The sequence below is a fragment of the Xenopus tropicalis genome, chromosome 1 (genome assembly GCF_000004195.4).
Source record: "Xenopus tropicalis strain Nigerian chromosome 1, UCB_Xtro_10.0, whole genome shotgun sequence".
NCBI lineage: Eukaryota > Metazoa > Chordata > Amphibia > Anura > Pipidae > Xenopus > Xenopus tropicalis.
The window spans coordinates 56553955-56581867 of NC_030677.2; the positions used below are offsets into that span (position 1 = coordinate 56553955).

Consider the following 27913-nt stretch of genomic DNA (forward strand, 5'->3'; position numbering starts at 1 on the left):
TCAGATCCACTTGTTTTGAAAAGTTGCCAAACAAGTGTATCTTTTATGAATATGCCTACCCTGAGCTGGACAATACTGGGCTGATCCGATTGTTGGGCCCTTGAACCAAATAAATCATGGCGAAAGTAAATAAGGATCACATCAACGAGACAATGTAGTCCTTTCCCCTATGGCAAATTCAAACCTGCTCAATCTATATGTTGCTGATTTTTTTTTTTAATATTGGTTTGGCAGGCACCATGTATAGACCAATAAGCTGCCAGCTCAGTCCCTTTACTGGCCCGTGACCGTTAGGGGCAGATTTGCAAAATTTGCCACAGATCAGCAGGCTCCACCATGTAAAAAATGGCATACTTGTTTATGCATTTTTTTTCCCTCCAGAACTTATGTAAAATAATTTAAAGCTGGCAGCGAACTTCCATTTATTTTACACAGCTTTTTACACCATTTTTTTCCAGCAAATTTCATTTTACTTAGCTTTTTGCTCATGATTCCTCAAAGGTTCAGCTGTATCCTTCTGCTTGCACAGACTGTTCAGACTGGAGTTGTTCACCTTTCAAACATTTTTTTCTCCAGTTGTTTTCAGAGTACAACAGAAATAATTTTGCAATGTCTTTGTTACATTTCTCTGCAGATAATGTACCTCAGTAACTACTGTATCAATTATAACAGCTGCCTTTAAAGGAACAGTAACACCAAAAAATCAAAAACAGTCTGGAGCCTAACACTACCTGTGCTGAGCATACTTTATTTCTTCAGATTGTTTTAATGACAAATGTGTTTTATTTCTCAAGTTAAGTTATCACGCTAAAATTGCTTTCCCCACCAGAGGTGCAGGCTAATAGAACCTACACTCCAGTTGGGGGGGGGGGGGAACAGCCCCCACCGGCACTAGGCTGCCCGCACAGAGAGGGGGTTCCAAGTGCAGGCAGCCATTATTTGGTGCGCAGGCGCATAATGGCCGATACTCCCCACTCACTCAATATGCACATACATTTCACACGGGGAGCGGTGGATGTGACAACGGCCTACATCACACGCATGCACATAGTGTGTTCTGGCACTCATTTCTTATGCGCATGAGAGTGTCACAACATGGCTGCCTGAACCAGGAGCTCCCTTCTTGTACACCAGAGGCTATTTAAAGTTTAACAAAAAAAAAAAATTGCTTGCTTCCCCCACCAGAGTGTGGGCTCTATTAGGCTAATGCGAGACGAGGCGTAGGGCGGATATTTTCGGCAAGCGGAAAAGCACTTGCTGAATATTCCGCCCTATGCCTCCTACATGTGCCTGCACCCGAATGAATGAGATACGCTCAGGTGCAAGCACATGAAGACGAAATACGCATAAAAACGCGAGAGTTTGAAAGTCTACGCCTCGTCTGGCATTAACCTTAGCCTGCACCTTTGGTGCAGAAAGCAATTTAAGCTTGATAGGTGCCCTGTAAGCTAAAGCTACTCCATGTCTCACCGTTGTGAGGTCGATTACATTACCATCATGCTACCCACCCACCTTTTTTTTTTTTTTATAAACAAACGTTTTTGACGTTTTCAAACATTGTAGTACAATAGGGACTTTAGGTCCCGGTAAATAGAAATAACAGATATGAAAAGAAAATAAAAGTAAAATAAAAGGGCGGCGGCTGGGTTTTGTTGCCTGAAGTGTGGTTCACATGCAGGATAGATTTTGCTTAGTCAGGCCGGGACCAGATAGGTGCTGTGTAGAATTTTCAGTGAGGTTTCCATGTTGGTCACTCACGCAAGTGCTTCCTCGATTGGTCATCAGGCTGCATTGTGACCATTGTTGTGTTGTCAGGGTTTTGCCCAAGTCACTCTCCCATTTATGCATATAGTCAAGTTTGCAGTTAGATTGTGGTGGTTGGTTGAGCATTTTATAGGTTAAGCTTAGTGCTCCAGGGGCTAGTAGGTATATTTGGCAAATTGTCTCAAAGTTAGATGCTGTAATAGTGTTGTCGGCACAGCATTTCACTTGTTTGGTGTTTTTTTAAAGGAGTGAGGGGGTGGGAACAGCTTTGCACTGGTAATGTAATCATCTTTCAAAAAATTAAAGAGTTTTATAGTAAATAAAATATAATGTACTGTTGCCCTGCACTGGTAAAAGTTGTGTGTTTGCTACAGTAACACTACTATAGTTTATATAAATAAGCTGCTGTGTAGCCACGGGCGCAGCCATTCAAGCTAGAAAAAAGGAGAAAAGGCACAGGTTACATAGCAGATAACAGATAAACTCTGTAGAATACAATAGTGTTTTATCTGTTATCTGCTAAGTGCCTGTGCCTTTTCTCCTTTGAATGGCTGACCCCATGGCTACACAGCTGCATTCTTTATATAAACCATAGTAGTGTTTCTGAGGCAAACACACCAGTTGTACCAGTGCAGGGCAGCAGTGCATTATATTGGAATTTCTTTTATACACTTGAATTTTTTGGTGTTACTGTTCCTTTAAAGTCCTACTCATTTCCCTCATGACAAACAAGGTGGTATACAGGGAGGCAAACATCCCCTTTAAGGTTCTACAGACAAAGCTCACATATGCAGTCCATTGGATATAGCATATACTAAAAGTTATTATAACTGTTAAAGTTGTACAACGTCCTTTATGCCTCTCTTCTTAAAAACCAATTTTCTGTTTTTTCTATTAACTTATCTTTCTATGGGCCCTATTCTATTAATCTTCATTATTGTCTCTGATTCAAACTACTGCCTGGTTGCTAGGGAGAATTAGACCCTGGCAGCCAGTTAGCTATATATAGATTCTTCAATCTGCTGGTAAGAGGCTGTTACGTAGATGCAAATGCCAAGCCTGCTGAAGCTGTTGCAGGTACAAAGCCCATTCTAGTTCTGAGCAGGTAGTTTTCTTGGAAAACACTTAACATAGTACAGATACTCTGGGTAAGAGACATCATGCAAAGTTAAATAGAGTTGGCTCTGGACTTTAGTTGACCAGTACTCTATCATCCCTAATCTGATACAGCTATCATCACCATTAGCGGCCTTTTGGCTACAAAAAGCACTGCAGTTAAAAGGCTAGTTTGCCTTAAGTTAAACTAAAAGTAGTAACTTTAATTGGAATTTGTTATAAATAGGATGAAATGGTAAATGTATTAAATCACTGACTGTAGTGACCAGACAGTTGTTAGACTGGATGTTTTAGGAACATGACAACCACAGAATAGTTTTGATTTGTTTGTAAAAAGTCCAAAAAAAAAAAAAAAAAATATCCATGTCAGCACATACAAGTTAATTAAGGTAACGTTCCATTTAAACATACCATTTCTATGCACACCCCTATGAGAAGCAGATTTTTTTCAGGTAATAGAAAGGCACACAGAGGACCACCATTTTTTTTTTTTTAGGTTTATTTTACAGTTTTTAAATCAGAATTCTTTAACTCAGACCGATTCCTGCACTGGGGGTTCATACCCATCAGCACGTTCCACTTTGGCACCAGTCTCGTCTCCTGCTGGTTTTCCAGCTCCTCCACCCTCGCCATGAAGTTCCATTAGTTTGCCCACTGTGGGGGGGAAGTATGTAATATTAAAAAAAAGGCCATGCATACACAGGAAAAGAACTAGTAAATGTAAATAAAGGAACATCAGAACGATCTCATGTCAGTAATCACAAGAACTCATATGGGACCGAAACAGTTTGTCATCATGTTTCCAGAAATGTTAAGAAAAGTGAATCAACACATAAAATAAAAGCATGGAACAAAAATGTATGTTCTGAGCTAAGCTATCTGAAAGGCTGCATGTGACTGCAGGCTTATTTTCTACACTAAAAGGATTCTACCATATAATTCCTGATAAAGTGGGGCATTTTAGTAACAATACAATACACCTTGGCACAAACATTCTGTAAAAGACATGATTTTATAGATATGTTCAGCAAAGCTGGAACTGAATAAAAAAAAATCAGGAGAAATAAGAGGTCATTCTGCCACCTTAGGGCACATCTCTGCTTGACCACACTTCAGTTGGGGGTGTGCTTTACCCTTTAGGTCTGGTTTAAAACGGACTCCTGAATTTAAGCAAGTTTGGTAAAGGTGTACATGTAACTTCCATCCCAGATTGCACTTTGCTAAACCTCTGCTTATGACATCTCTGGCCATATTTACCACCAGTAAACATTTTACAGAAAAGTCAATGAAACAAGTATGTTTCCACAGCAGTTAAATACATATTTATTCAAATCTGCTGTTCAACACATTCATTAAATTAATGCTCAGAGTAATCCTCGATCCTAAACTATGAACACAGAGTTACAACTAATTAGAACAATATTCCCTAAATAACTTTAAAGTGAGAATTTCACGAAGTGTTGCCATAAGACAGCAATCTCATGATAGATTTAAAGTTGAAAATTAGCTTACGCTCAAACTTTGGCTTCTTCAGCATCTTCACTTTACGGACATAAACATCGTGGAGAGGATAAATTGACTGGCAGGCCTTTTCAATATCTTTGCCTATGCTGTCTGGAATCCTAAAACATGAGAAAATAAAAAGGATTGTTCCAAGTCTTTAAAAAGTTGCAAATAATCTGTATTACCCTGAAAAATGTGTTATAAAAATGGTATATCAAGTTTGCCAATCTAAAGTTGGCCATACATCAATAAAATCAATTGTAACTTAAAATTATCTGCCGAGGCACCATATCTGCCAGTGTATGCTGCATCAGAAATGAAGAGGAGCCGCAGCTCTCTCTCGACCTCTGTCGTTTCAATCATTCAGGCTGTCAGTCCAAACAGATTAAAAAGGTAGCCATACTGTGTGGCCCCACATGCAGTATCCATCCACTGGGACAAAAGTGCTGGCCTACGCATGATGAACTCAGGTTTTCAAAAATAACTTGGTTTGACAAAGGAAAGTCAGAACGATCTCAAAGCAATAATCACAGATGATCATTTGGGACCGAAACATATTGTCATCATTCATTCCCAGAAGCCAAACCATAAAACTCACAGGATATATACACACTTCGTGGAAACTTACAGTTTATTAACAACCTCTTTAAGGTCGTTTGTTTGCACTTCACGGGTCATAATTTCCATCATCTTCTTGCGAATTTGACGGACCTGCTGGTGTTGAGCATAGGAAGTCTTTCTGATTTGATTGTTGCGCTTTTTAGTGAATCCAACACAGAACAGGCGGAGCAAGTAGCCATCTGTGGTCTTCACATCAACATGTGCTTCAATCATGGTCTGAAAAGAGTTAAGCAAGTCAGATCTCAAGGCATTTAACCCATTCTTAAAGAACTTAAGCGTATATTTCACCTCAGCACTCAATGTAAATTTTCACATCAGGTGAGTTTGGAAAAAGTAATTCCAGAAATAACTAGAAAGCAACTGCTGCATGTACTGGCAAAGTAAATTATTTGCTGCTTATTAAAACAGGAAGAAGTGCATCAAAGGAACATTACAGGCACTTTGGAAGGTCCAAAATTATTAAAAAGGCAAACTATACAATAAAGAGTCCTACTGAATTTTCCAGGCAGACAATAATGGAAGCCCTTACGTTACATAAAGTGTCAGTTTTCAAGAAAATACACCAATTCTAACCATACTTGCTGCATTTATACATTTTTTATAAAAATAATCCATTTTGAGAAGGATATTAAACTATTTGATTTTAATCTTAGCACAGTTCAAACATTCTATTTTATCTATGTACAAACAAGTAAATAAACCTCAAGAATGAATGGAACTGACAATGATTTTGAGAGAGCAACTGTCCCATAGAGTGAAGCACATGGACACTGGTTTCATGTGTTTATCTGTAGATCTGCATAGTCAGACCACCAGCTAAGAAAAATGTTAAAGGAGACAATCTTCTGTGTTTGTCTTTTTAAATGGTGCTCGGCTACCAAATATTAGCAAAACTTGAAGCATGCTGGAGACTGTACTCCAAGGGGTATATTTATCATGCTGTGTAAAAAGTGGAGTAAAACATCACCGGTGAGGTTGTTTATAGCAGCCAATCAGATGCTTTGCTTTGATTTTCTAACTGTTGAAATCTAATTGCTGATTGGTTGCCCTGGGCAACATTTCTGGTAATGCTTCACTCCACTTTTTACACAGCATGATAAATATACCCCTTAGTGTCAGAACACTGGAGGTGCAGGTTTGAACACACCTAAACACATGAGCTAAGGGTTTGCCTGGTTGTACCCCTAAACACAGAGAAAGCAGCATTTTCATACATCTACTTGTGTTTTGGACTGCATGTTGTACTCTCAAAATACACCTGCATTAAAATATATGTTATGTTCAATAGATTCACATTCAAATGCCTATGGAAAAATGCTCTGTGAAGTTCCCTTAGTTCTCCAGAGCCAGCAGGACACATTGTTAGCAAACACCCCAAAGGTGGAGCTGATTGTGCAATTAAACTCTTATTTTAAAGGACCAAACACCAAAGGGAAAAAAAAAAAAAAAAATATATATATATATATATATATATATATATTTCAATTACATACCAATTATTACTATTCTGTATTTGAAAAGCACAATTCAGTTCTTGCTGGTATATTTAGTAAACTCATTCAACAGCATGCAGTGGCAGCTCACATATCAAAAGCATTTTTAATTCTCTTTCTGGTGTACTAATTGTAAAAATGAAACCGGTGAGGGATGGTGAATTACCCTCAACCCCTTTGCTTTAGTTGGTATCACTGAAAGGTGTTGCATTCATAAACAATAACTGAGCTTGATTCAGTCTAGCTGCCCAATACGCAACAAGTTACAGAGGTCCAGCACAGCCCCTAGTAGAGCAAAATGTGAAAGTCCTACCTTCAAGCTGCAAGTTACGTGGTTTATAGCAGGTAACCCAGGGGAGCTGATCCACTGCAACACTCACCTGTAAGTCAGCCTAAAAACCACATCTACCGCCGAGACTTTAAACTTAATTCCCGCTTGGTAAACAGGACCAGTGGAATAACAGGCAGCCAGTTATATAATTACAGCAAAAAAGGTTTATATCAAACTTTTAGGTTTTTTTTCTTTTTTTCAACTTTAAGCAAGCCAGGTATATGTTCACCCTCTGACTAGCTTGAGGGCATTTTTAGGTAAAGTTACAACAAAACTTACTGTTTCTTAATAACCAATATTAAGAGTCACATATGGCTTTTGCAGAAAAGGTGTTTGGACATTTTACAATAACTCTCCAATGAGTAGATACAAAAGATGACTAAAGTGACTTCTTAGAGGGATGAAGCGCCTGGACAAGAGTTTATACACAAATCAAAGCATGATTGCCAGAGTGCAGTGACTTCTAAATTGCCATTTTAAACAGAAAGCACATCCAGAGCCTGAGCACCAAGAGGTTGCCTATATTTGTATCTGCTGCTCCTACAGTAACATCATTAATATTTTAGGTCAGTTTTTTAATTGCTTAGCTTACCTGCCATTTCTTGACCATGGAGCACATCTTATCACGAGTGAGATCCATGCCATGGAAGTTGGTCAGGCAGTTCTTGCCCTGAACGTCTTCTGTGATAAGCTTGAATTTACGGAAAGCCACTTCGTCATTTTGCAGATCAGCCAAGCTTACTTCAAAGACGCGACCCTTCAGCCCATCAGAGGCAATTTCTATTTTAAAATGGGTAGGAGAAAGCTTTGTGAATGCATTAGATCTGGATAATACCATAGAATAAAAAAGTGCAACAAATGCTTAAAAAAAAAAAAAAATTACTTGATTTACATCAGTAAATAAAGAGTGGTGGAATGTCAGAACGATCTCAAAGAGTAATCATAGAAATCATTTGGGACCGAAACATTTTGTCATCATTCATTCCAGAGCTCATAAAGGTTTTAACTCCCACCCAACCAATAAAATTAGAAAGCCATTCCCTACAAAATACTGGGACATATAAAGGTACAAGTACTGTTACAATACAATAAAGAGGGACAAAATATACACTGGATGCAGATTTCAGGTACAGATAACACACCAGTCCCTCCTATAATATTTCTAAGGCTGCAAAGGGCTGTGTATAATTCTACTTACTTGTTCCTTGCGTTCTGGTGACAAGAGTCTTTCCAAGGTTGCGGATATTGAACATTGCTGGTGCCTTGACATCATACCAGTCTTTTTTGGAGAAGGGGTCCACACTATAAGAAAGTATTGCATTAGTTATAGTGTTAAATCTTGAGGATCAGTTATGTAGAAGCTTCTCAGTTTAAACTTGACAATTAGCAAACCCAAGCAAAACATACTAAGATTAAAGCAGAAAAAGTCATTGGTCCTGTCAAACCCCATTAGCAGCACCATACACAACAATTAAGGAGACATGGTTTGTGGATTATATGTTTAACAGAACTGTGCACATGGCACTGCCAGCGTCTCAGCTGCCTCTCCCGAGAGCTCCACAGAAGCCAACAAATGTGACAGGAAGAAGCCCTATAGCTGCCCATCATAGAATACCCTTAATATTTGTACCACACACGCACCCAGTTGACAGCTTATAGTTTATAGAGAGCCAAGTCAGACAGAGGCGAATAGCTCAAGTAACTCAGCCTGTGTAAGAGCAATTAGAAGTGGATATCACAATCTCCATGTTGTGCCAAAACTGCTCTGCGGATCCCAACTAAAGCAGGAAGAAGCAGGCCTCAAAGCCCGGTATGACCCCAATGCAGCCCAGTGGCACCCCCCCTCCCCACAAAATGCAGCCCAGTGGCACCCCCCCACAAAATGCAGCCCAGTGGCACCCCCCCCACAAAATGCAGCCCAGTGGCACCCCCCCCCCACAAAATGCAGCCCAGTGGCACCCCCCCCCACAAAATGCAGCCCAGTGGCACCCCCCCCCACAAAATGCAGCCCAGTGGCACCCCCCCCACAAAATGCAGCCCAGTGGCACCCCCCCCCATACAAAATGCAGCCCAGTGGCACCCCCCCCCACAAAATGCAGCCCAGTGGCACCCCCCCCACAAAATGCAGCCCAGTGGCACCCCCCCCCACAAAATGCAGCCCAGTGGCACCCCCCACAAAATGCAGCCCAGTGGCACCCCCCCCCCACACACAAAATGCAGCCCAGTGGCACCCCCCCCCACAAAATGCAGCCCAGTGGCACCCCCCCCCCCCCACAAAATGCAGCCCAGTGGCACCCCCCCACAAAATGCAGCCCAGTGGCACCCCCCCCCACACAAAATGCAGCCCAGTGGCACCCCCCCCCACAAAATGCAGCCCAGTGGCACCCCCCCACACAAAATGCAGCCCAGTGGCACCCCCCCCACAAAATGCAGCCCAGTGGCACCCCCCCCCCACAAAATGCAGCCCAGTGGCACCCCCCCCCCCCCCCCCCAAAATGCAGCCCAGTGGTAGTGTCCCGTCAAACACATGCGCCGCCAACAAGCTCCTTCCCAACACTCTCACACAGTCGGCACTTAGAGGACAGCGGGTTCCAACACGGAGTGCACATTAAACAGGAAGCCGACACATTGGCGTACATGAATACCTGGCTAGGGGCTATAACTATTCATACTCTCAGACGAGAGACAGAATGCTACAAACAGTAACAACCATAAACCAGCCAGGCCGCCCCGGCTACTCGCCAAGCCGGCATACCCCCTCACCACTATCCGCCCTGAATCCCTGCCATCCGGCACCCAACAAAGTATGACAATTGTAAGGATAGAGCACAACAGTGACACATTCCATCTCCGCGCACTATTGCTACTCACATCTTCTTTTTGGCACCCTTCTTGCCACCTTTAGTCAGCCTCTTGTTCTTGCCGACTGCCATCTTGCAGAGCTGGGAGAGAAAGAGGAAGCGCAGGCCCAACACGCGAGATTTCAGAGCCGCTGGATACCAGCGAGACGTGCAGTGTCCGAGAAGAACGAGGACATCTAGCGGCCAACGGCGGAACTGCGCTATAAGGCTCCTTCGCTAATGCTGTTCCAGCTGCATGTTGTGGTTGGCTATGGTGGTGTGGCGTCGTACTGTGTTTGTTTTTGCTAAAGGTCCAACTTTAGTTCTCAAACATTAAGGGGAATATCCAGTATTTAATGTAGCAGTGAACTTTTTTTATTCTTGAATGCATTTTTGCTTGGAGTAGAACTGTATTCTACATAGACGCCAGCAGAAAGTGTAATATCTCAGAGAAGCATGGCAGCTGAAAAATGTATAAGCATGGAGGATTATTGGGCTTACACCCCTGCAAAAAATTTATTTAAAGTGGAACTCTGGCTTAGACACCACAATTTGTTAAAGAGCCCCAAACAACATACAACACAGAAACCCCTAATATACCTATCACTGTAATCTGTTCCTTTAAAAAAAGTATAAATACATGTTTGACATGCTGAAATCCAGCTGTGGCTGCAAAACTGGGGAGGTAGGGCCCACAACTAAGGCCCCCCCCCCAAAAAAACCCATCAGCATTCCTGCCCCCATAGTACGCCACTATGTAACCTGCCGGGGTGCTCGGGCAGGTGGCAATCAACAGGACCGGGCAAGGCTTCTGCCTTGGGCACCCCTGCACCCCCCAATGGCCCTTTCTGCAGCCTTTCAAACCCCCCCTGCAGGCCCCCCACCCATTCGACCACCTCCCCCGAGCAGGCCTAAATTAAACTTATGGTCAGTGCGACAGGGGAGGCAGCAGGGAGACCTGCGTTTCAGTATAGTACCCTGCAGGGATTGGGTCTGGGCCGCCGGGACCCACCAAGCTTTTTCCCAGTGTCCTGGCGGCCCAGTCCGACCCTGGGACCAGGGTCCACTGGGCTTTCTCCTAGTACAACGGTGGGCCAGTCCGACTCTGTGCAAAATAGACTAACACATTGTTACTATTGTACTAACTTCTCCACAGTTTACAGACAGCATGCAGGAACTACATATCCCACAATGTATTGCAATGCAATGTTCCTTATTGACATCACGTATGCAAGGGATTGTGGGGTTTGGAGGATGTAGCCTCAAAGTAGTTAGCCATATCAGCAGGAGAACACGGGGGCTAGGTTTAAAGGAACAGTAACACCAAAAAATGAATGTGTATAAAAGTAACTAAAATATAATGTGCTGCTGCCCTGCACTGGTAAAAGTTGTGTGTTTACTTCAGAAAGCCTACTATAATTTATATAAATAAGCTGCTATGTAGCCATGGAGGCAGCCATTCAAAGGAGAAAAGGCACAGGCACATAGCAGATAAAACACTATTGTATTCTACAGAGCTTATCTGTTATCTTCTATGTAACCTGTGCCTTTTCTCCTTTTTTCCAGCTTGAATGGCTGCTCCCGTGGCTACACAGCAGCTTATTTATATAAGTTATAGTAGTGTTACTGTAGCAAACACACCAGTTTTACCAGTGCAAGGCAACAGTGCATTACATTTTTATTACTTTAAAGCTCTTTCATTTTTTGGTGTTACTGTTCCTTTAAGTAACTGTTCTAAACCATATTATTACATTATAAAGCATGAAAAGGCTGCATATTTTTGTAACTCACGTATATTGCAAAGCTAGTTAAAATTATGTTTACGTTAGACTGGATATACATTTTATGTAATGATAGCAAATGTAATTCTGAACAACTTATATACATTGTTTTTCAATGATTTTAAAGGGGTTGTCCACCTTTTCTCAGTGCTACCCAAAAAATGATAGATTATGTTCCCCTGGGTATAATATGTGCCATGCAAAGACTTTGGGGCAGATTTACTAATCCATGAATGGTCTGAAGGCGTCCGAATGCATTTTTTTCGTAATGATCGGTATTTTGCGATTTTTTCGGAAATTGACGCAACTTTTTCGTAGCCATTACGACTTTTTTGTAGCGCTACGACTTGCGCCAAAAGTCGCGACTTTTTCGCAGCTTTCGCGCGGAGTACGAAAGTTTCGGATTCATTCAAGCTTCAGTATGGTGACTTTTCTTGGGCCAGGTTGGAGCTGCAGAGTGCTATTGAGTCCTATGGGAGACTTTCCTTGGGCCGGGTTGGAGCTGCAGAGTGCCATTGAGCCCTATGGGAGACTTTCCTTGGGCCGGGTTGGAGCTGCAGAGTGCCATTGAGCCCTATGGGAGACTTTCCTTGGGCCAGGTTGGAGCTGCAGAGTGCCATTGAGCCCTATGGGAGACTTTCCTTGGGCCAGGTTGGAGCTGCAGAGTGCCATTGAGCCCTATGGGAGACTTTCCTTGGGCCGGGTTGGAGCTGCAGAGTGCTATTGAGCCCTATGGGAGACTTTCCTTGGGCCAGGTTGGAGCTGCAGAGTGCCATTGAGCCCTATGGGAGACTTTCCTTGGGCCAGGTTGGAGCTGCAGAGTGCCATTGAGTCCTATGGGAGGCTTCCAAAATCATGCTAAGGGGCACATTTACTAAGCCACGAACGGGCCGAATGTGTCCGATTGCGTTTTTTTCGTAATGATCGGTATTTTGCGACTTTTTCGTATTTTTTGCGATTTTTTCGGCGTCTTTACGACTTTTTCGTTACCAATACGATTTGTGCGAAAAAACGCGAGTTTTTCGTAGCCATGCCGAAAATTGCGCAAAATCTGGTGATTTTACGTAGCGTTAAAACTTGCGCAAAAAGTTGCGCTTTTTTCGTAGCGTTAAAACTTGCGCGAAACGTTGCACCTTTTAAGTTTTAACGCTATGAAAAAGGCGCAACTTTTTGCGCAAGTTTTAACGCTACGAAAAAATCGGCAGATTTTGCGCAACTTTCGGAATGGCTACGAAAAACTCGCGTTTTTTCGCACAAATCGTATTGGTAATGAAAAAGTCGTAAAGACGCCGAACAAAATTGCAAAAAATACGAAAAAGTCGCAAAATGTTCGTTTTCAAATCGGAATTTTTCCAATTCGGTTCAGATTCGTGTCTTAGTAAATGTGCCCCTAAGTCTGAAAGTTTTGCCCGCCGCTTACGAGCGCTCAATACGAAAAAGTCGCGACAAGGTACGAGCAAATCGGAATGGCTACTAAAAAGTTGCGACTTTTTGCGCAAGTCGTAATGGTTACGAAAAAGTCGCGACAATTTACGAAAAGTCGTAACGGCGACGAAAAAATTGCAAAAAATACGAAAAAGTCGCAAAATGTTCGTTTTCCAATCGGAATTTTTCCAATTCGGATTCATGGGTTAGTAAATCAGCCCCTTTGTATTTATGTGTCTAAATAAGCTGTTGAAAACTTACTTTAATAGCTTTAGATCACACTGAGAATTCAGAAAAACTTTTCAGGGAGGAGGAGCGTTTCTTCTGTCTGCAGTGTGAGTCACATGGGCACTTCCCCCCCCACAGCAGCACCAGATCATGTAACTTGCCTGTAACTTGAGCAGCCAATCAGACGAGAGACATGCGCTGCAACTTTAGAAGCTCCTACTGCCAGTACTCAATGTTACACAGAGCTTGAACACGCTGACACAGTGCAGAAAGGGGTCGGTGACCCCCTCCCCGGTACCTTCACTGAATCCTGGTAATTTTTTTAAAACTGTAGACATTTTCTTAAAGAGATACATTACATATTTTATTAAAATGAACTAGTCTGCTAAAATAGCTTCCTTTATGTAAAGGTGAACCACCCCTTTAAAGTTATTTGTAAAATAATAATTGCTATTAAAAGCAGTAGCTGTCTGTCCTTTGATTTTTTTTACTACACTGCTATTAATCACCAAGAGGGTCCATTTATAACAAATGCCGATATTGCCTACACTGACACCTTCATTATAGGTACTATAAATTAATATAGGTAAATATAAATTAATACATATAACTTTCCAGTAGTTGCACTTGCTACTGAATACTTGCCTGCTAAATCCAGTGGAGTTCCATTGCACACGTGTGTTAGGAAGTGACATCACGTATGTGTGTATAACATTGGGGCTTGAAGGTGAGTGTGCTGCGGTCAGATGCCCAGAGCGCCACCAGACCAAAATACAGCGCTGGTAAATGTGCAGTAATTAGTGATATGTATATGCCAATTTTGTAAGGTTTTTTTAATAGGTCACTCAAGTATATACATGATTTGTTGGTATTCTTTCAGAACATTTTTCTTTTTAGTTTTTGTTTTAGTCATTGGATGCAATGAGTTTTCAGATCCAAGTGAACTCTCATACAACACAATTTTGCAAGAGGCCTTATGTCTATAACATAAGGATTTCACATGGGCATGACTTCTTCTTCTTGACTTTAAAGCAGGGTAAGAGAATATTTAAAAGAAAAAATTACATGAACTAGAACCGCAAGATTTTCTGCACTTCAGGGACCTGTTCTGCCTGCCTGCCTAGCCCAGCATGCAACAAATCAAATTGAGCTTGCCAGGGTACATACAGTGCTTTCTTTTAAATATTTGTTTTCCCATATGGGCACCCAGTGGCCATGCTTCTAAAGCTGCTGGCATAGGCATGAGCAGTAAAGGTATATTTTCCATAGCAGGCTAACACTCTTTTCAGTCACCCTGAAAATGTTTACCCCCACCCAGTGTGGGTGTTCTTGTTGGGGAACACGCACACATGCATAATCCATAACTGGCTTATTATGTGTGACATAAGCTTGTAAGGCACCTCCACCTTGCCTACGTCAGAGACATGCAAAATGAGCAAGCGGGGAGACTCACTCATTATGTGCACGCCTGCTTCACAACATGGTCATCCGCAATGGGAGCTCCCTCCCAGTGGCCTTGTACTGGTGGGGGCTATTTTTTTCCTCAACCTGAATTGCAGGCTGTATTAACCCGCACCTCTGGTGGGGGAAAACAATTTCAGGGTGACAGGTGCTATTTAAGGGTTAACAAACTGACCCAGCACTGGTAAAACCTGTTAAATAAAGTATTTGTTCTTAAAAATGTCCAGTATCTAAATACTTTTGTGAGAATAAGTGGTCTGCCAACCTTACCTGAACCACTTTATAGGGGATCTGGACCAAGAGTAATTTCTACATCCCTAGCACTGCCTGTGCCCCTGCACTGGTGTTCTGTCCTTGTAGAAGAATGTAGCCATTACAAAACAGGTTTTACTTGGCATTTGGACTGAGACACAGATGTACACGGCTGGATGTAGCAATTTACTCTTGGTACCAAACCTTGATCAAGATGGGCCTCTATAAAAGGGATCAAGAAAGGCTGCCAGATCACAAAAGTGGTTAGACAATGACACTTTAACAAAAATGTGTACAAAGATAAACTTCTTACCACTGTGTAACTTGCTAAAATATTCTATGTATACATGTTTAGCAGGGAACTCATTCAGCCCTACATATTGCACACAGGCTTTGAAACCTAAATCAAAAATTGTGCCACATCTACCATTGTCCCCTGGGTACTTCCAATGTCCCTAATTTATGGAGCTCAGGGCTCTGTCAACTACTTGACTGTTACATATAGTTACATAGTTACATAGGGTTGAAAAAAGACCAGTGTCCATCAAGTTCAACCCATCCAAGTAAACCCAGCACACCTAACCCACACCTACCAATCTATACACTCACATACATAAACTATAAATACAACCACTAGTACTAACTGTAGATATTAGTATCACAATAGCCTTGGATATTCTGATTGTTCAAGAACTCATCTAGGCCCTTCCAGTGCTTCCAATTTTTGTACAAAAAATAACATCTTTCCAATACTTTTTGCTGTGTTCCCTATAAATAACATTTCAATTTACCATCATTTGTATCAGCCAGGTTAAATGCTGTCCAGGTGGAACATTTATTATAACTATTAGCATAACAAATATATATGAAGTAAAAACAGGCCATTCCCAAAAATACATAACTTTCAGCATATAATATATATCAATTAAAGGATAACTTCACCCAAACACAACTTAAGATTCTGACCCTAAGAAGGCTATGGAGGGAATATATTTAAGTGTCTTTTTAATTTTTCTAGAAGTGGAGATGGCTACTTTCACTGATGTCTGATGCCTTTGCATCAATGCCATTTTCCAAGAATTCTAGCTGAGAGCTATCTCGTTAGTTTTCCCTGCATAAGTCACAGAATCTTTTTACAACTATTTATATTTATAATGGGTTAGGTTAATAAAAATCTAAATTCATAAAATCACTCAAATAGTATAAAGAAAATTAATAAATAGAAATTTGATAGTTAAAAGTGATAATGTCCTTTTAAACCTCTAAGGACACATTACTATAGCTTGTTTTGGTTGACAAATTGCTGAAAAAATGGATATATGATTTGAATGATGAGTTTCTGGATCTAAAGATGCTATCCAACATACACTATTCTTTAGGCACTTGCATGCTTGTCTAGAGACTTACAGTCTAGAAGACAGAAACGCCAGTATTTGTCTAACACCTTTCAACTCTACTTAAATCACCATGAAGAATTTGTATCTTTACAGAAAACAATAGAGACAGATGCTTTCTACTGGAGCCAACGCTGCGCATTTATTTACATTTATTATATATTGTGATTTGATTATGAGCTGAATACACTTTATTTGTAGCCATGGTAATGCTGTAATTGAACTAACCCTCTTTTTAATTTCACATACATCTTGAACTATGAAGTCCTTTGTTTCCATTTGTCAGTTCTGTGTGTTCAGTGCCATTTACCTAATAAAATGTATTCATTAGAAGATGAAATAGTTAGAGCTTTCAGCTGTGCCTAGAACAGCCCTATTTGCTGTGAAGTGGGGGTCCTCAACTTTTCGACATGTGAGCAACATTGAGATGTAAAAAGAATTGGGGAGCAACAGAAGCATAAAAAACATCCTGGGTGATGCCAAATAAGGGCTGTAATTGGCTATTTGGTAGACCCTATGTTGACTACTAGCCTACAGGAGGGCTCTGTATTGGCAGTACCATAAGTTTGGCAACCAAAAGTTTAGAGGGAACACTTTGAGTGGGGCTATTTGGAGAATGGACTGCGGATGAACATTGTTAGTGGTCAGAATGGATAAAATAAATGCAGGTCTGTATTGGGATTTAAAATGGGCCCTTATATTCCAAGTACACAAAGTCCCAAACAGCCCCCCACCAGTCTACTAAATAGTTATTGTCTATCGTTTCCCCCCCCCCTCCGTGCCCCCCATCTGTCTGGCTGCTGTGACTGCTTACATTTGTGTAAGCTTTAAAACTAAGATTAACTGCCCCCCTGCACTGTTTACACCTCAAATTCAGGCTTGTGGATAGCACAGGTTGCTGTGCTATTCACAGGGGATATGAATTTAAGGGCATATCTTAATATGACATAATAAACATCTTTCACATATGAATGAAGGGTTATATCCCTACAGTGAGTACCAACCATTTGGGGTTTTGCTGCACTACCACCATTAATGTGGGTATGATCCTAAAAGCTCTTGAGAAAACATGGGTGTGGTTTGAAGTGAGTGCAGTTTAAAAAAAAGGGGAATGGTCAAAACTGGCTTCCATTATCAGCCCGCGAACCTGTTAGGCCAGAAAAATTCCTGGCCTTTGTACCAAAGAAGTTGGACAGCACTGGTCTATGGTATCTTATAGCAGCCTCTCTGGCATTTGCCAGAATCTACAGATTGCCAGTCTGGGCCTGCATAAGTGATGTGCAGGTCTAAAAAAATATTTGATCCCTAATCCCTCCTCACCCAACTGCGATAATTTAAATACCCCTGTCTGACTAGCCCACCTCAGCAAACAGTTTTAGTCGTCATAAAACTGGAGCAAGGCCATGGTGGAGAAGGTAAGAGGGGCTGTTGGCTAGTCAGGAATGCCACCCACTGCAGGGCATTCTGTCAGCCTAAATCCCAGTCAGGGTCAGTCTGGGACCCCAGGGGCCCACCACAAAACTTTAGACCATAGGCCAGCTCCCCAAAATATTTTTCCTCCTTTCCTCACTCAACCTCTTTATCCTCCTAGTCTCTTTGATTTACATGCTAGCATCTATTCTTCCATCTATTTCTCCTCTTTGTTCCCATTCAGAAATTGGGAATGACCAAGAAGCAGGCCAAATTGTCAGGAACAGGAGGGCCCACTGGGATTTTTGGTATTCTGGTGGGCCAGTCCAACACTGCCCATAGTATAGTGATGAGTAGGTTGACCTAACCCTGTAGGTTTACCTGTACTGTCAGTCATGTTATTTAGATTTTTTGGGGGGATCTCATTCTAATCTATTAAAAAATTAGGCCCTGGAATTTAACATACACAGAGGACCAGTGAGACCCCCACCAGCCCGCTAAACACTGACACTGCCTATTGCATCTTGCAGGAACCCCTCTGGCATTTGCCAGAATCCACTGAATGCCAGTTCAGGCCCGCTATGTGATTTCTTATGACAGCCCTGCATCTGCTCCCCTGCTTGCTGCCATATGTCCTCTTCTCCCTTCTCCTGCCACTGACGCTAAATTGTTCTTATGTACACTGTCACACATATCTTCTACACTGTCGGCTGTAATCTGAGGGAACCCGTTTGCATTATACCATAAATCAATAATCATAAAACCCATTCCGAGGAGTTACATTGCCCGTTGCACATTCATAACCCAATATGTCAGTATGCAGCCTTGTTCAAACCCATAGAGCCAGCTCCGGGAAGAGGTTAGCGTTTCGCCGCTTTAACTACATCTCAAAACAATTTTGACGAATCTCTTTCATAACCCATTCGTGAGGCAACTAATAGTACAGCGCCAAGTCAACCAGGTGAGTACCAGCGCCCCTCTCGCCCAGCTCTCTGCCTCCTTGACGTCACTGCAGCTCATATCGTACCTGCAAGCAGCTAAAGCCTGAGAACAGCTTAAATGGCAGTGGCCAACCAGGAAGCAAGAAGGGCAAAAAGAGGCGGGACAATAAGGGTAGCAGTCCCGGCAGCAGAAACCAATAGCGAACTAGAAAGGGCCAACAGGGGACCAATGGATAATTGTGGTAGGCGGTGCCAGCTGCCACTTCCTAGGGACGCTGCTGTAAGTGTGCTGGGGTATGGTCCCGGCGCACCTGACAGGAGGAAGGATTCTAGGCGCGCAATAGCCCTACCGGCCACGGTTTCGGGTTTTTTTTATTTTCAGTCTGTCTCTTGTTGTCGGTGTATCTGTGCCTGCCTGAGCTTTGACTGTAGTTCTCAGAGACGCAGCGGGCCCTGTGTGCGCCTGCACCCTAGCCATGGCCGCTCAGGAGAAGCAGGTGCACCCAACAGGTGAAGAGAAGAGCGCTAAGGCGGAGGGCCCTGACCCAGGAGGGGCGCTGGCATTAGGACCGAGCGTACCTATTAGAGGGATCCGCATGAAGTTTGCGGTGCTGAGCGGGCTGCTGGAGGTCGGAGAAGTCAGCACCAGGGACTTGGTAGACACCGTGTTCAATTTGGTAAGTGTGAGTCTATTTCCAATGACTTAAGTCACCTTCAATAGCCAGAATCCACTTACCTCTGTGCAGCTTTTTAATTCATTGACTTGAGGCTGGCGACTCTTGCTGCTTCTGCTCATCTGCGACTTCCAACGCCCATGACTTCCTGAACTTCTGTGGGTGCTGGGAGTTGTAGTACACAGCAAACCACATTTCAGTTTTCTATTATGCTTTACATTAGTCTAACCCTAACATACAAGTTGCTTTATATGGAAAAGGTAGTTGCAACAGTGACGGATACATAGTACAGGTTTACACGTTGGAGGTTTGTCAAAACTCAACATATATGACATAGGGCTTTCTTCAAGGCTGAGGCCATTTTCCTCTGCACAGCACACTTCCTGCTGCTGAGTCTGTAGAACAAGAGAGTGGACTTCTTGATGCTCAGAAAGGAGATATTATCAAGTGATTTGCCGAACCATATCTACTTTTAAACCAGGCAATGTTTCTAAACAGTTTGAAATATTCTGCCTTTAACAGTTAAACATGTTTAACCTTCTTTCTCAGCTTTCTGTTACTACATCTGTAGCATCTATTTTTGTGGGGCATAATAAGAACTGTAATTCAGCAGTAGTTAAAGGGCTACAAACAGGTTTAATCACCCTAGCCCTGTATAACCTGTTTTATTGCAATTTATTTTGTGTACTTATTATCAAAGCACACTATTTGTTTTGTATATGATAGAGATCATAGGCAACACAATACCTCCATCCTCTGCTCCTATTGTACCTTGTCTTGCTCTTACTGTTTTGGTGCACTTTTATGCTAACTAGAGTAACTGCTTTATTGCATGGCATCCACCATTTTTTTTTTTTTACTCCTTTTTGACTCTGATTCACTGTTGCAGGCTCAATTTGTAGGAAACATACATCAGGAAAGAGATTTAACATCCTCAAAGCTATTGGCATTGCTTAGAGTTGTTTAATTTCAACAGTCCATTGGGACACATATAGTGTAGATACAATGTCCTTCCTTTTTTCAGAAGAGTGCCTTTCTTTCTCTGTGGCAGGCAAGGGAAAGCTGTGTTCACCACTACATTTTAGACCATTAGGCAGGGGTGTAATGTTCATAAAATTCATATTGGCAGAAACAAGAGGTCCTCTGCTCTCACCCATTATAAATATATATATATTATATAGGACATTAAGACTTTCTGTGCATTTAGCGCCTACCTTTCTCTGGCTTGCTATAAATATTCTGCAAAGACCCTAGAATTAACAAAGTATTTTTATTATAAACTTGCTCTCTTGTCAGTAACTAATTATCTGACTGCAAATGTTCCCCTAACTGACATAATAAATTGATCTAGACTGCAAATCTGAGCCTGATGGCCTTTTATCAATCAAAGAGGCTGTTGAGTCAAGGAAAATGTTACTCATTTATCTTTGATATGGTGTACTTTCAGCTATCAGTCTATATGGAATATGTTATTTCATGTGAAGTTTAGTGTTGGTGATTGTTTCCTAAAATGCATGGATGCACTAACAGGTTACCAGTCAGGTTACTTCTGCTGATGCCACAGTCACAATTGGCTACTTGGTTATAAAGTGTGTTCCGTTACAGTTGTGTTGCCTGCAATTCTTTGGTTGACCAAAGCATGAGGCTATCTGCTTTGTCTTCTTTCCATGTTTTTTTTTCTGATAAATATATGGCAGGTGTGGGAGTTTTATAAAACCAAACATCAAAAGAAACAAAGCCTTCCAGGATGACACTGGCCTGGCAGAATACAGGAATCTAGTAAGAGGAAAGGACCTCACTCACCCACCCTGGCGCTCCAGTAGTAGAGAGCTTGGTGCACAGTGCTGGAGGGATCAGCACCCTCCCAATCAACAAGTGAACAAGAAAAAAGCTCTGGAACTCGGAGCAAGTGATAGCAGGGCAAGCCCTTGCAAATTTTATTGCAGAAGTGCAATGTTTTCGGGGCAAAGAACCACTTTGTCAAGCATACAGACCAATCAAAGCAACAACTATATGAAGACACATAATTTGCTTAATTAACAAGGAGAATGCAAGAAAAAACCTATTTGTTAATGGGTGAAAATCATTAAACGTCATTCATCACAATTGCATCTAAAGTCCAAAGTTTGTGTCTCCTTAGTACATGGTGGAATGAAATATCAAATGAAAAAAGACAAAACACAAAAAATAATATAATACAGAATTATTTGCAAAAAGGAACCACAGTAGTCAAGAGCAAAAACATTGCTAGTCATAACCAGTAAGATAATTACAGTTTAAGCTGCAGCTTGGAAAGTTACAAATTGCATACATTGTAATAGAAAAAAGTTACAGAGTAGAAGATACAAGTTATCTTACCCTTACATGGAGAGGGGAAGGAAAAGGGACAGCATAATACCTGTCCTTAAGCTACATTCAAGGAGACTGACTATCTGTTATGAAAAATATGTGCAATATGTTGTGAATGTTATCACGAAACTATAAAAAAAGAGTTGCACTTCCACAATAAAGGGCTTGTCCTGCTATCACTTGCTCAGAATACAGGAATCTCCCACAAACCCAGGCCTAGTGGTTCCTCCAGTTTGGAAAATTTCAATTAGGCCTTTGTTATTTCCGTCATAGGCATATACAACCTCTGTACTATTTGGCACTGTGTCCATCTAGTTCTTGTTACTATGGGCTCTCAAAGGCCTTTAGGAATTATTGTGTGTATATATAAATAGTATTTAAAGATGTGGCCATATTATTAGTTGCATAAGGGAGATATATATTTTATTTTACTTCCTTATTGGGTCAAATGTTCATTATTGATCTTTGTAAAGTCCTATAGGGAGATATAATTCGCCACATTTGCTCATTTCATAAGTAAAAAAATATGTTTGCAGTCCTCATTTTAGGCAAAGCAATGTGGCGTTTCTTAACCCATGTATGGTCGCCAAATTCCACTTCATAGAGGTTATTGAGAATCACTGCTGGGAAAACAACCAAACACACCAAATAACCAAACGGTTGATATTAATGGTGCATGAAGTCCAATCTGCTCTTCCTGAGACACATCCCAAAAATTGTACAAACCTTGTATCTTATGATGTATGGATATGGTCAGATTTAGAATCGTATGGCCTAAAGAAAGTGTCATATCTGAGTATCTTTAACTGATTTTTAAAACTCCCATCTATAGAACCTTGTAAATAATTTTTTTGCAGAAATACTTTGTGGTATTCCTTTATGGTCTTGTGACATAAGGCTAATGGCACAAAACATTAGAGAGAGTCCTTCTTAGACATATCTTGAAATGTTCTTTAAAGTGATACTGACACTAAAAAACGGCTCCTCAAAATATGAATGTACATAAAAAGTTGCCTATAGGTCATGTTGATTGATTTTCGCTGAGAGATTTGCTTTTGTAAATAATTGTTACTTGAAGTTCCTAAACCTGACTGTTTTTTGCCAACCTGACTGTCCCTATTCAGCCTGTCAGTTATAGCTTCCAATGCTAACTGCCTCCTGCTGGACAAATATGGCAGCTCCATTATAGGGGAACATGGGGGATCAGACGGGTAATATAAAAGCATTAGGCAAATACTTTTATGGCAAAAATGAAGGTCATGCAAAGGTTTAATTTCTGGTGTCAGTAAAATTTCTCTTTTAAAGGAAGAAAAAAATCAGTAACTAAGTGATTATTAGACTGTGTGCCAAAGGTAGTGTTAAATGTTAATGCATTTGTGCATAGCCCTATTCATGTAAGATAACTATAGCAAGAAACTGGCTTCAGGTTTGGGCTATTGCTTAGATTTTCAAACATGTCTTTAGGCCAATTTCATACAGAAGAAACAGGCAGAGAAAAAGGTCAGTGCACGTTTTTCCACTGTGTGCACCGAAAGGCACAACATTAGTGTACTACTTGGCCTAGGCTTTGTGAGCAGTGCATGTTCTGTCAGCTTCACTTATATGTCAGAATTCCCCATGCACTTGTAATCTCCCAGTGTTGCTGGGGTGTTTTCCCCAGGGGCAGTATGTCAAATGCATCTCCTAGTTGGCCACTTCACTAGTGGCTTCTCTGACAGTGTACCCATGCCACTTAGTTACAAGTAATAAGCACTTGTTGTCATATTATATATATTAATGTGGCAACATGTCTGTACCTTTTAAAAAAGTAGCAGATGAAGACTGCCACAGGAAGATGTGCAATTCACACAGATATTCTTATAATTTGTATTGCAAAACTTTAATAAAGAGAATTTGGGGAAAAAAGTGGCATATTATTATGGCCTAATGTGTTTAAAACTGTAAATACTGGATAAGCCAGAACCAACCTTGTGCAGTAAAGTTTTAATTTTTCCATTTTTTTAAACAAGTTATGTATCTGTTGTTTAACACATGATTATGAAAGCAGTTTTTGCAATATTCATTATATTTATTTCATTAGCATTTTCAGCAATTTTCAACTAAATAGATGACTGTATCTTGCAGCATGCAGTTCCTCCGGCTTTGCGCATCCTCCAATTGTGTGATTAAATAAAAACTGACATCAATTTTTACAATATTTAGAAGGGGAATAAAAGAATATTCTGAATACTACCTTCACTATGTATTATTAAAAGAGCTGTGCCTAGCAGCCCTGCCCAGTGAAACCAGAAACCATACCTTGGAGAGAGATAACCATACTTTGTGCTTAGAGCTGGTATGGTAACTGATCTGTTTCAGGTGACAGATGCACTATTTGCTAGACCTTGGCATGCTATTCATAAAGTGATCTCAATTAGAAGGTTACTTAAGCAGTGTACAGTGTAGCAGCTGATTTTCTTTTTTTTTTTTTTTTTTTTTTTCTTTTTTTGCCCTTTCCTGGTGGAAAATTTTAGTTTACCTTGGAGAAAATATACTTTACTGTTGGGCCCAAACAATGCTCATTTTTTCTTTTTAACTGCCCTCCTTCGAAAAAAAAAAATAATAATTTGCCTTTCAGTCCAGATCTTAAACCTGAGCAGGGAGGTATTGCATCTGTTCTAGATGTAGTGAAGAATCTTGTTCAGCTTACCTGCAATATATATTTAGCTTCACTAATACTCTTTTAAATATGATTACTATAGTAATTATATATTATTATATATGAACTGCCCAAACTTCTTACAGCTGGCAGTGACCAGTGTCAGGGTTGGATAAGCAATAGGGAATGAACTGGAGTGCAGTTGTTCAGTCAATAATATTCCTTTTTGCTTTTCCATTACTCCATTAGTAATGTATACAGCACTGCCTGTTAGTAAGTTTGGGTGGATTATAGTTAAATGGAAAGTATACCCTTTTTTTACATTTGAGTTCAATGAATTGTTTTTTTCGTTATTTCTTGCACTTAACAGGAAATTGAAACAGTTTTACTTTTCAGCTTCCTCTCCAACTTTCTGGCTTTAGCAAGTAATTTTTTCAGGAGTAGCTAGTAAAACAAAGTACTAATCCACACATTATGGGGCTAGCCATAATATTTTTAAGATTTTTAATTTCCCTTAAAGTAAAAGGCAAAATACATTTTCAACAAAAGTTCTATTTCTTATGCACATGCTGAGATGTATACTGCCCAGAAGCAAAATTAAATGCAGATCAGCATTTTTGCTTTGTCTATATTAATAATGCATTTACTCTCCCACACTTTTTATATATCTTTATCTGTGAAATTATATGTATGGGTGTGAAGATTTTGTGTTTATTTTGTATCTTATGGGTCAGGAATTTCCCATTCTTTATATAATATTGTATCCATAAGTCACTAAAATATCCCAACAGATGTCCGGGAACATCCCAGGTTTCATTGAGAACACACAAAAACAGAGAGAGAGGTTTAATTTAAATTATACAGGTATGGGATCCCTTATCCAAAAACTTGTTATCCAGAAAGCTCTGAATTACGGAAAGCCCATCTCCCATAGATTCCATTTTAATCAATTAATTCAGAATTTTAAAGCTGATTTTCTTTTTCTCTGTATTAATAAAACAGTACTGTACCTTGTAATTGATCCCAACTAAGATATATAAATAATCCTTATTGGATGCAAAACAATCCTGTTGGGTTTAATTTAATCTTTTATTAACTTTTTTAGTAGACTTAAGGCACGGAGATCCAAATTACAGAAAGACCCCTTATCCGGAATACCCTTGGTCCCGAGCATTCTGGATAACAGAACCTATACCTGTAATTTATGTATATTTTTATATTTAACTTAATTTTTTATTCTTCTAATTAGTTGATCTGGCCACAAGTTTAGGCTGCATATTTTTTGTTTCTGTTCTTTATGGTACCCAGCGCAAGGTCAGCAGGTGACACCATCATCTCATCTTCCCGCATTCTCAGTCACCTGATACCTCCCTGTATGTCATCCATGCTAGACAATAAAACTACATTCTCCTCCCCAATTGCGCCCTGCTTAATGAAAATTCCAGTCCTTGCAACTTGTAATTTGCTGATGCTATATAAATAAACAATGATGAAAATCATATATTTCTTTCTGATTATTAGGTGCAAACAAAGTGCCGAAAAACACCATTAACTATGTGCTGCATAAATACATTACACTTAACCATATTGTAACATGACAGTATTCAACTAAAAAAAGACCTTATCTTAAAATTAGCATAATAAATAGAACTTGTGTTGAAAATGCTTTCGTTCCTTTTATTTAATGAACTGAGTTAATTTTCTTGTTTAATTATGACTTAAAGTAATTGGCAAAAAAGCATTTAAGGCACAAGCCCTATTTACAGAGCTCATGCTAAAAGGGCTGTAAACTCATTTAAAGCAAGGGTTCACTTTTAAGCTAACAATTAATAAATTATAGAATGCCCTATTCCTAGCAGTTTTGCAATTGGTCTTTGTTATTTTCTGTAGTTTTTTAACTATTTGCCTTCCTCTTCTACATCTTTCTAGCTTTCAAATGGGGGTCACTGACACTGGCAGCTAAAAAAACTGCTGCTCTGTGAGCTTACAATTTAGTTATTGTTACTTTTTATTTCTTATCATTTTATTCAGACCCCCTTCTATTGATATTCCTGTCTCACGTTCAAACTACTGGCTGGTTGCTAAGGTAACCAAGACCCTAGCAACCAGATGGCGGGTGAAATTCCAAACTGTAGAGTTACTGAACAAAAAGCTAAAAAAAAAATCAATTACAGATTGTCTCAGAAGAATTTCATTGTCTACATCAGTGCTGTCCAACTTCTACGGTGCCGAGGGCCGGAAATTCTCTAGCATACATGGTGGAGGGCCGCTAATAGAAGCCAGTTTTGACCACTCCCCCTTTTGAAACCACACCCACTTCAAACCACACCTATTTTATCACAATGGTGGTAGCACAGCAAAATCCCAAATGCTTGGTCCTTACTGTGGGGATATCAACCATCATTCATATGTGAAAGAATTATGTCATATTAAGATATACCCTTAAATTCCATATGCCTCCTCCTCCCCTGTGGATAGCAGAGCAACCCCCAGTACATATTTACACACCTTTGGGACCATTTAATGGCTATTTCCAACTGCTAACAAACTCCCACAACAAACCCCTGCCAGGTTCACCTCCCACAAGCAGCATAGGGCAAGCAGAGTATGGCACACACAGGCAGCACTCTGCCTGTCCTATGCTGTCTGTGTGTGCCATACTCTGCCTGTCCTACCCTGCCTGTGTGTGCCATACTCTGCCTGTCCTACCCTGCCTGTGTGTGCCATACTCTGCCTTCCCTATGCTGCCTCTGTGTGCCATACTCTGCCTGCCCTACCCTGACTGTGTGTGCCATACTCTGCCTGCCCTACCCTTCCTGTGTGTGCCATACCCTCCCTGCCCTATGCTGGCTGTGTGTGCCATACTCTACCTGCCCTATGCTGGCTGTGTGTGCCATACTCTACCTGCCCTATGCTGGCTGTATGTGCCATACTCTGCCTACAGTACAATGTCTGAGGTGTGAAGAAGTGAACAATGGAAGTGATTACAGTCTGAGCCTGAGGTGTGAACACTGCAGGGGGAGAAAAATGCAGGTATTAAAAGGTGTGAAAAACACAGGGGATTACATTTTTAAACAATACAGAGGGATTACAGCCTGAATCTGAGGTGAGAACCATGCAGGGGGGCAGTTAATCACAGTACTGATACCATTTAAAGCTTACTCAAAGGTAAGCCATCAAAGCAGCCAGACAGGTGGGGGGCCACACAGAGGGGGGTCGCGGGCCGCCAGTTGGACAGCACTGGTCTACATCATATGCATAGTTAATTTGAAGGAGAACAACACCCCTAATGCAGCGCCTCTACGAATGTGCTTGACATTTTATTTGTGACAACTCTTTTTATCTATCTCCAAAATCCTTCAGCAGTTTTCTGTGCCTGTCCGTTATGTTCTATCTGGAACATAATGCTTGTTTATTTGAAGAGGGCTGCATGAACTGCCTCCTTTACTTACTCTGTGCTAAATCGGAAAAGGCGTTCTACCACATCTTGCTAAAGTAACTGTATGTGAAGCCTGTGTGGCTTTTATAAAGCTTTTCTAATCAATATGTAATTGGGCCAGGCTTTACAAAAATATTACTACTTTGTATTCTCTGTTATTGCTTGTTAAATAGTATTTGTCTGCTTGTCTAGCAATTGATTTATGATGTTTTGAGAACAAACAGGTGGCTTTTGTTTTGTAAACCAGGTAAGA

The 27913-nt window shown here is 40.8% G+C and overlaps 2 protein-coding genes and 3 non-coding genes across 5 annotated transcripts in view; 1 reads left to right on the forward strand and 4 right to left on the reverse strand.

Annotated features, from left to right (window-relative positions):
- Positions 1–3361: 3361 nt before the first annotated feature.
- rps3a (ribosomal protein S3A) lies at positions 3362–9768 on the reverse strand. The gene is made up of 6 exons (NM_001008074.1): positions 9700–9768; positions 8027–8130; positions 7421–7608; positions 5012–5220; positions 4393–4502; positions 3362–3534 (listed from the first exon to the last, which is right to left on the reverse strand). The coding sequence occupies exons 1-6, from the start codon at positions 9759–9761 to the stop codon at positions 3413–3415; spliced, it is 795 nt and encodes a 264-aa protein (NP_001008075.1). The 5' UTR covers positions 9762–9768; the 3' UTR covers positions 3362–3412.
- Positions 3612–3681, reverse strand: LOC116408484. Its single transcript, XR_004220987.1, has one exon. It is a non-coding gene; the product is annotated as a small nucleolar RNA SNORD73 (small nucleolar RNA).
- On the reverse strand, positions 4884–4955 carry LOC116408569. Its single transcript, XR_004221051.1, has one exon. It is a non-coding gene; the product is annotated as a small nucleolar RNA SNORD73 (small nucleolar RNA).
- On the reverse strand, positions 7743–7812 carry LOC116408568. The gene has a single exon (XR_004221050.1). It is a non-coding gene; the product is annotated as a small nucleolar RNA SNORD73 (small nucleolar RNA).
- Positions 9769–18797: 9029 nt separating the features above from the next.
- The window catches only part of lrba (LPS-responsive vesicle trafficking, beach and anchor containing), a 341818-nt gene continuing 332702 nt past the window's right edge, over positions 18798–27913 (forward strand). The window contains exon 1 of the mRNA XM_002933499.5: positions 18798–19237. Within this exon, the coding sequence (XP_002933545.3) occupies positions 19037–19237 (201 nt within the window). The 5' untranslated portion in view covers positions 18798–19036. The remainder of the gene's footprint in view (positions 19238–27913) is intronic.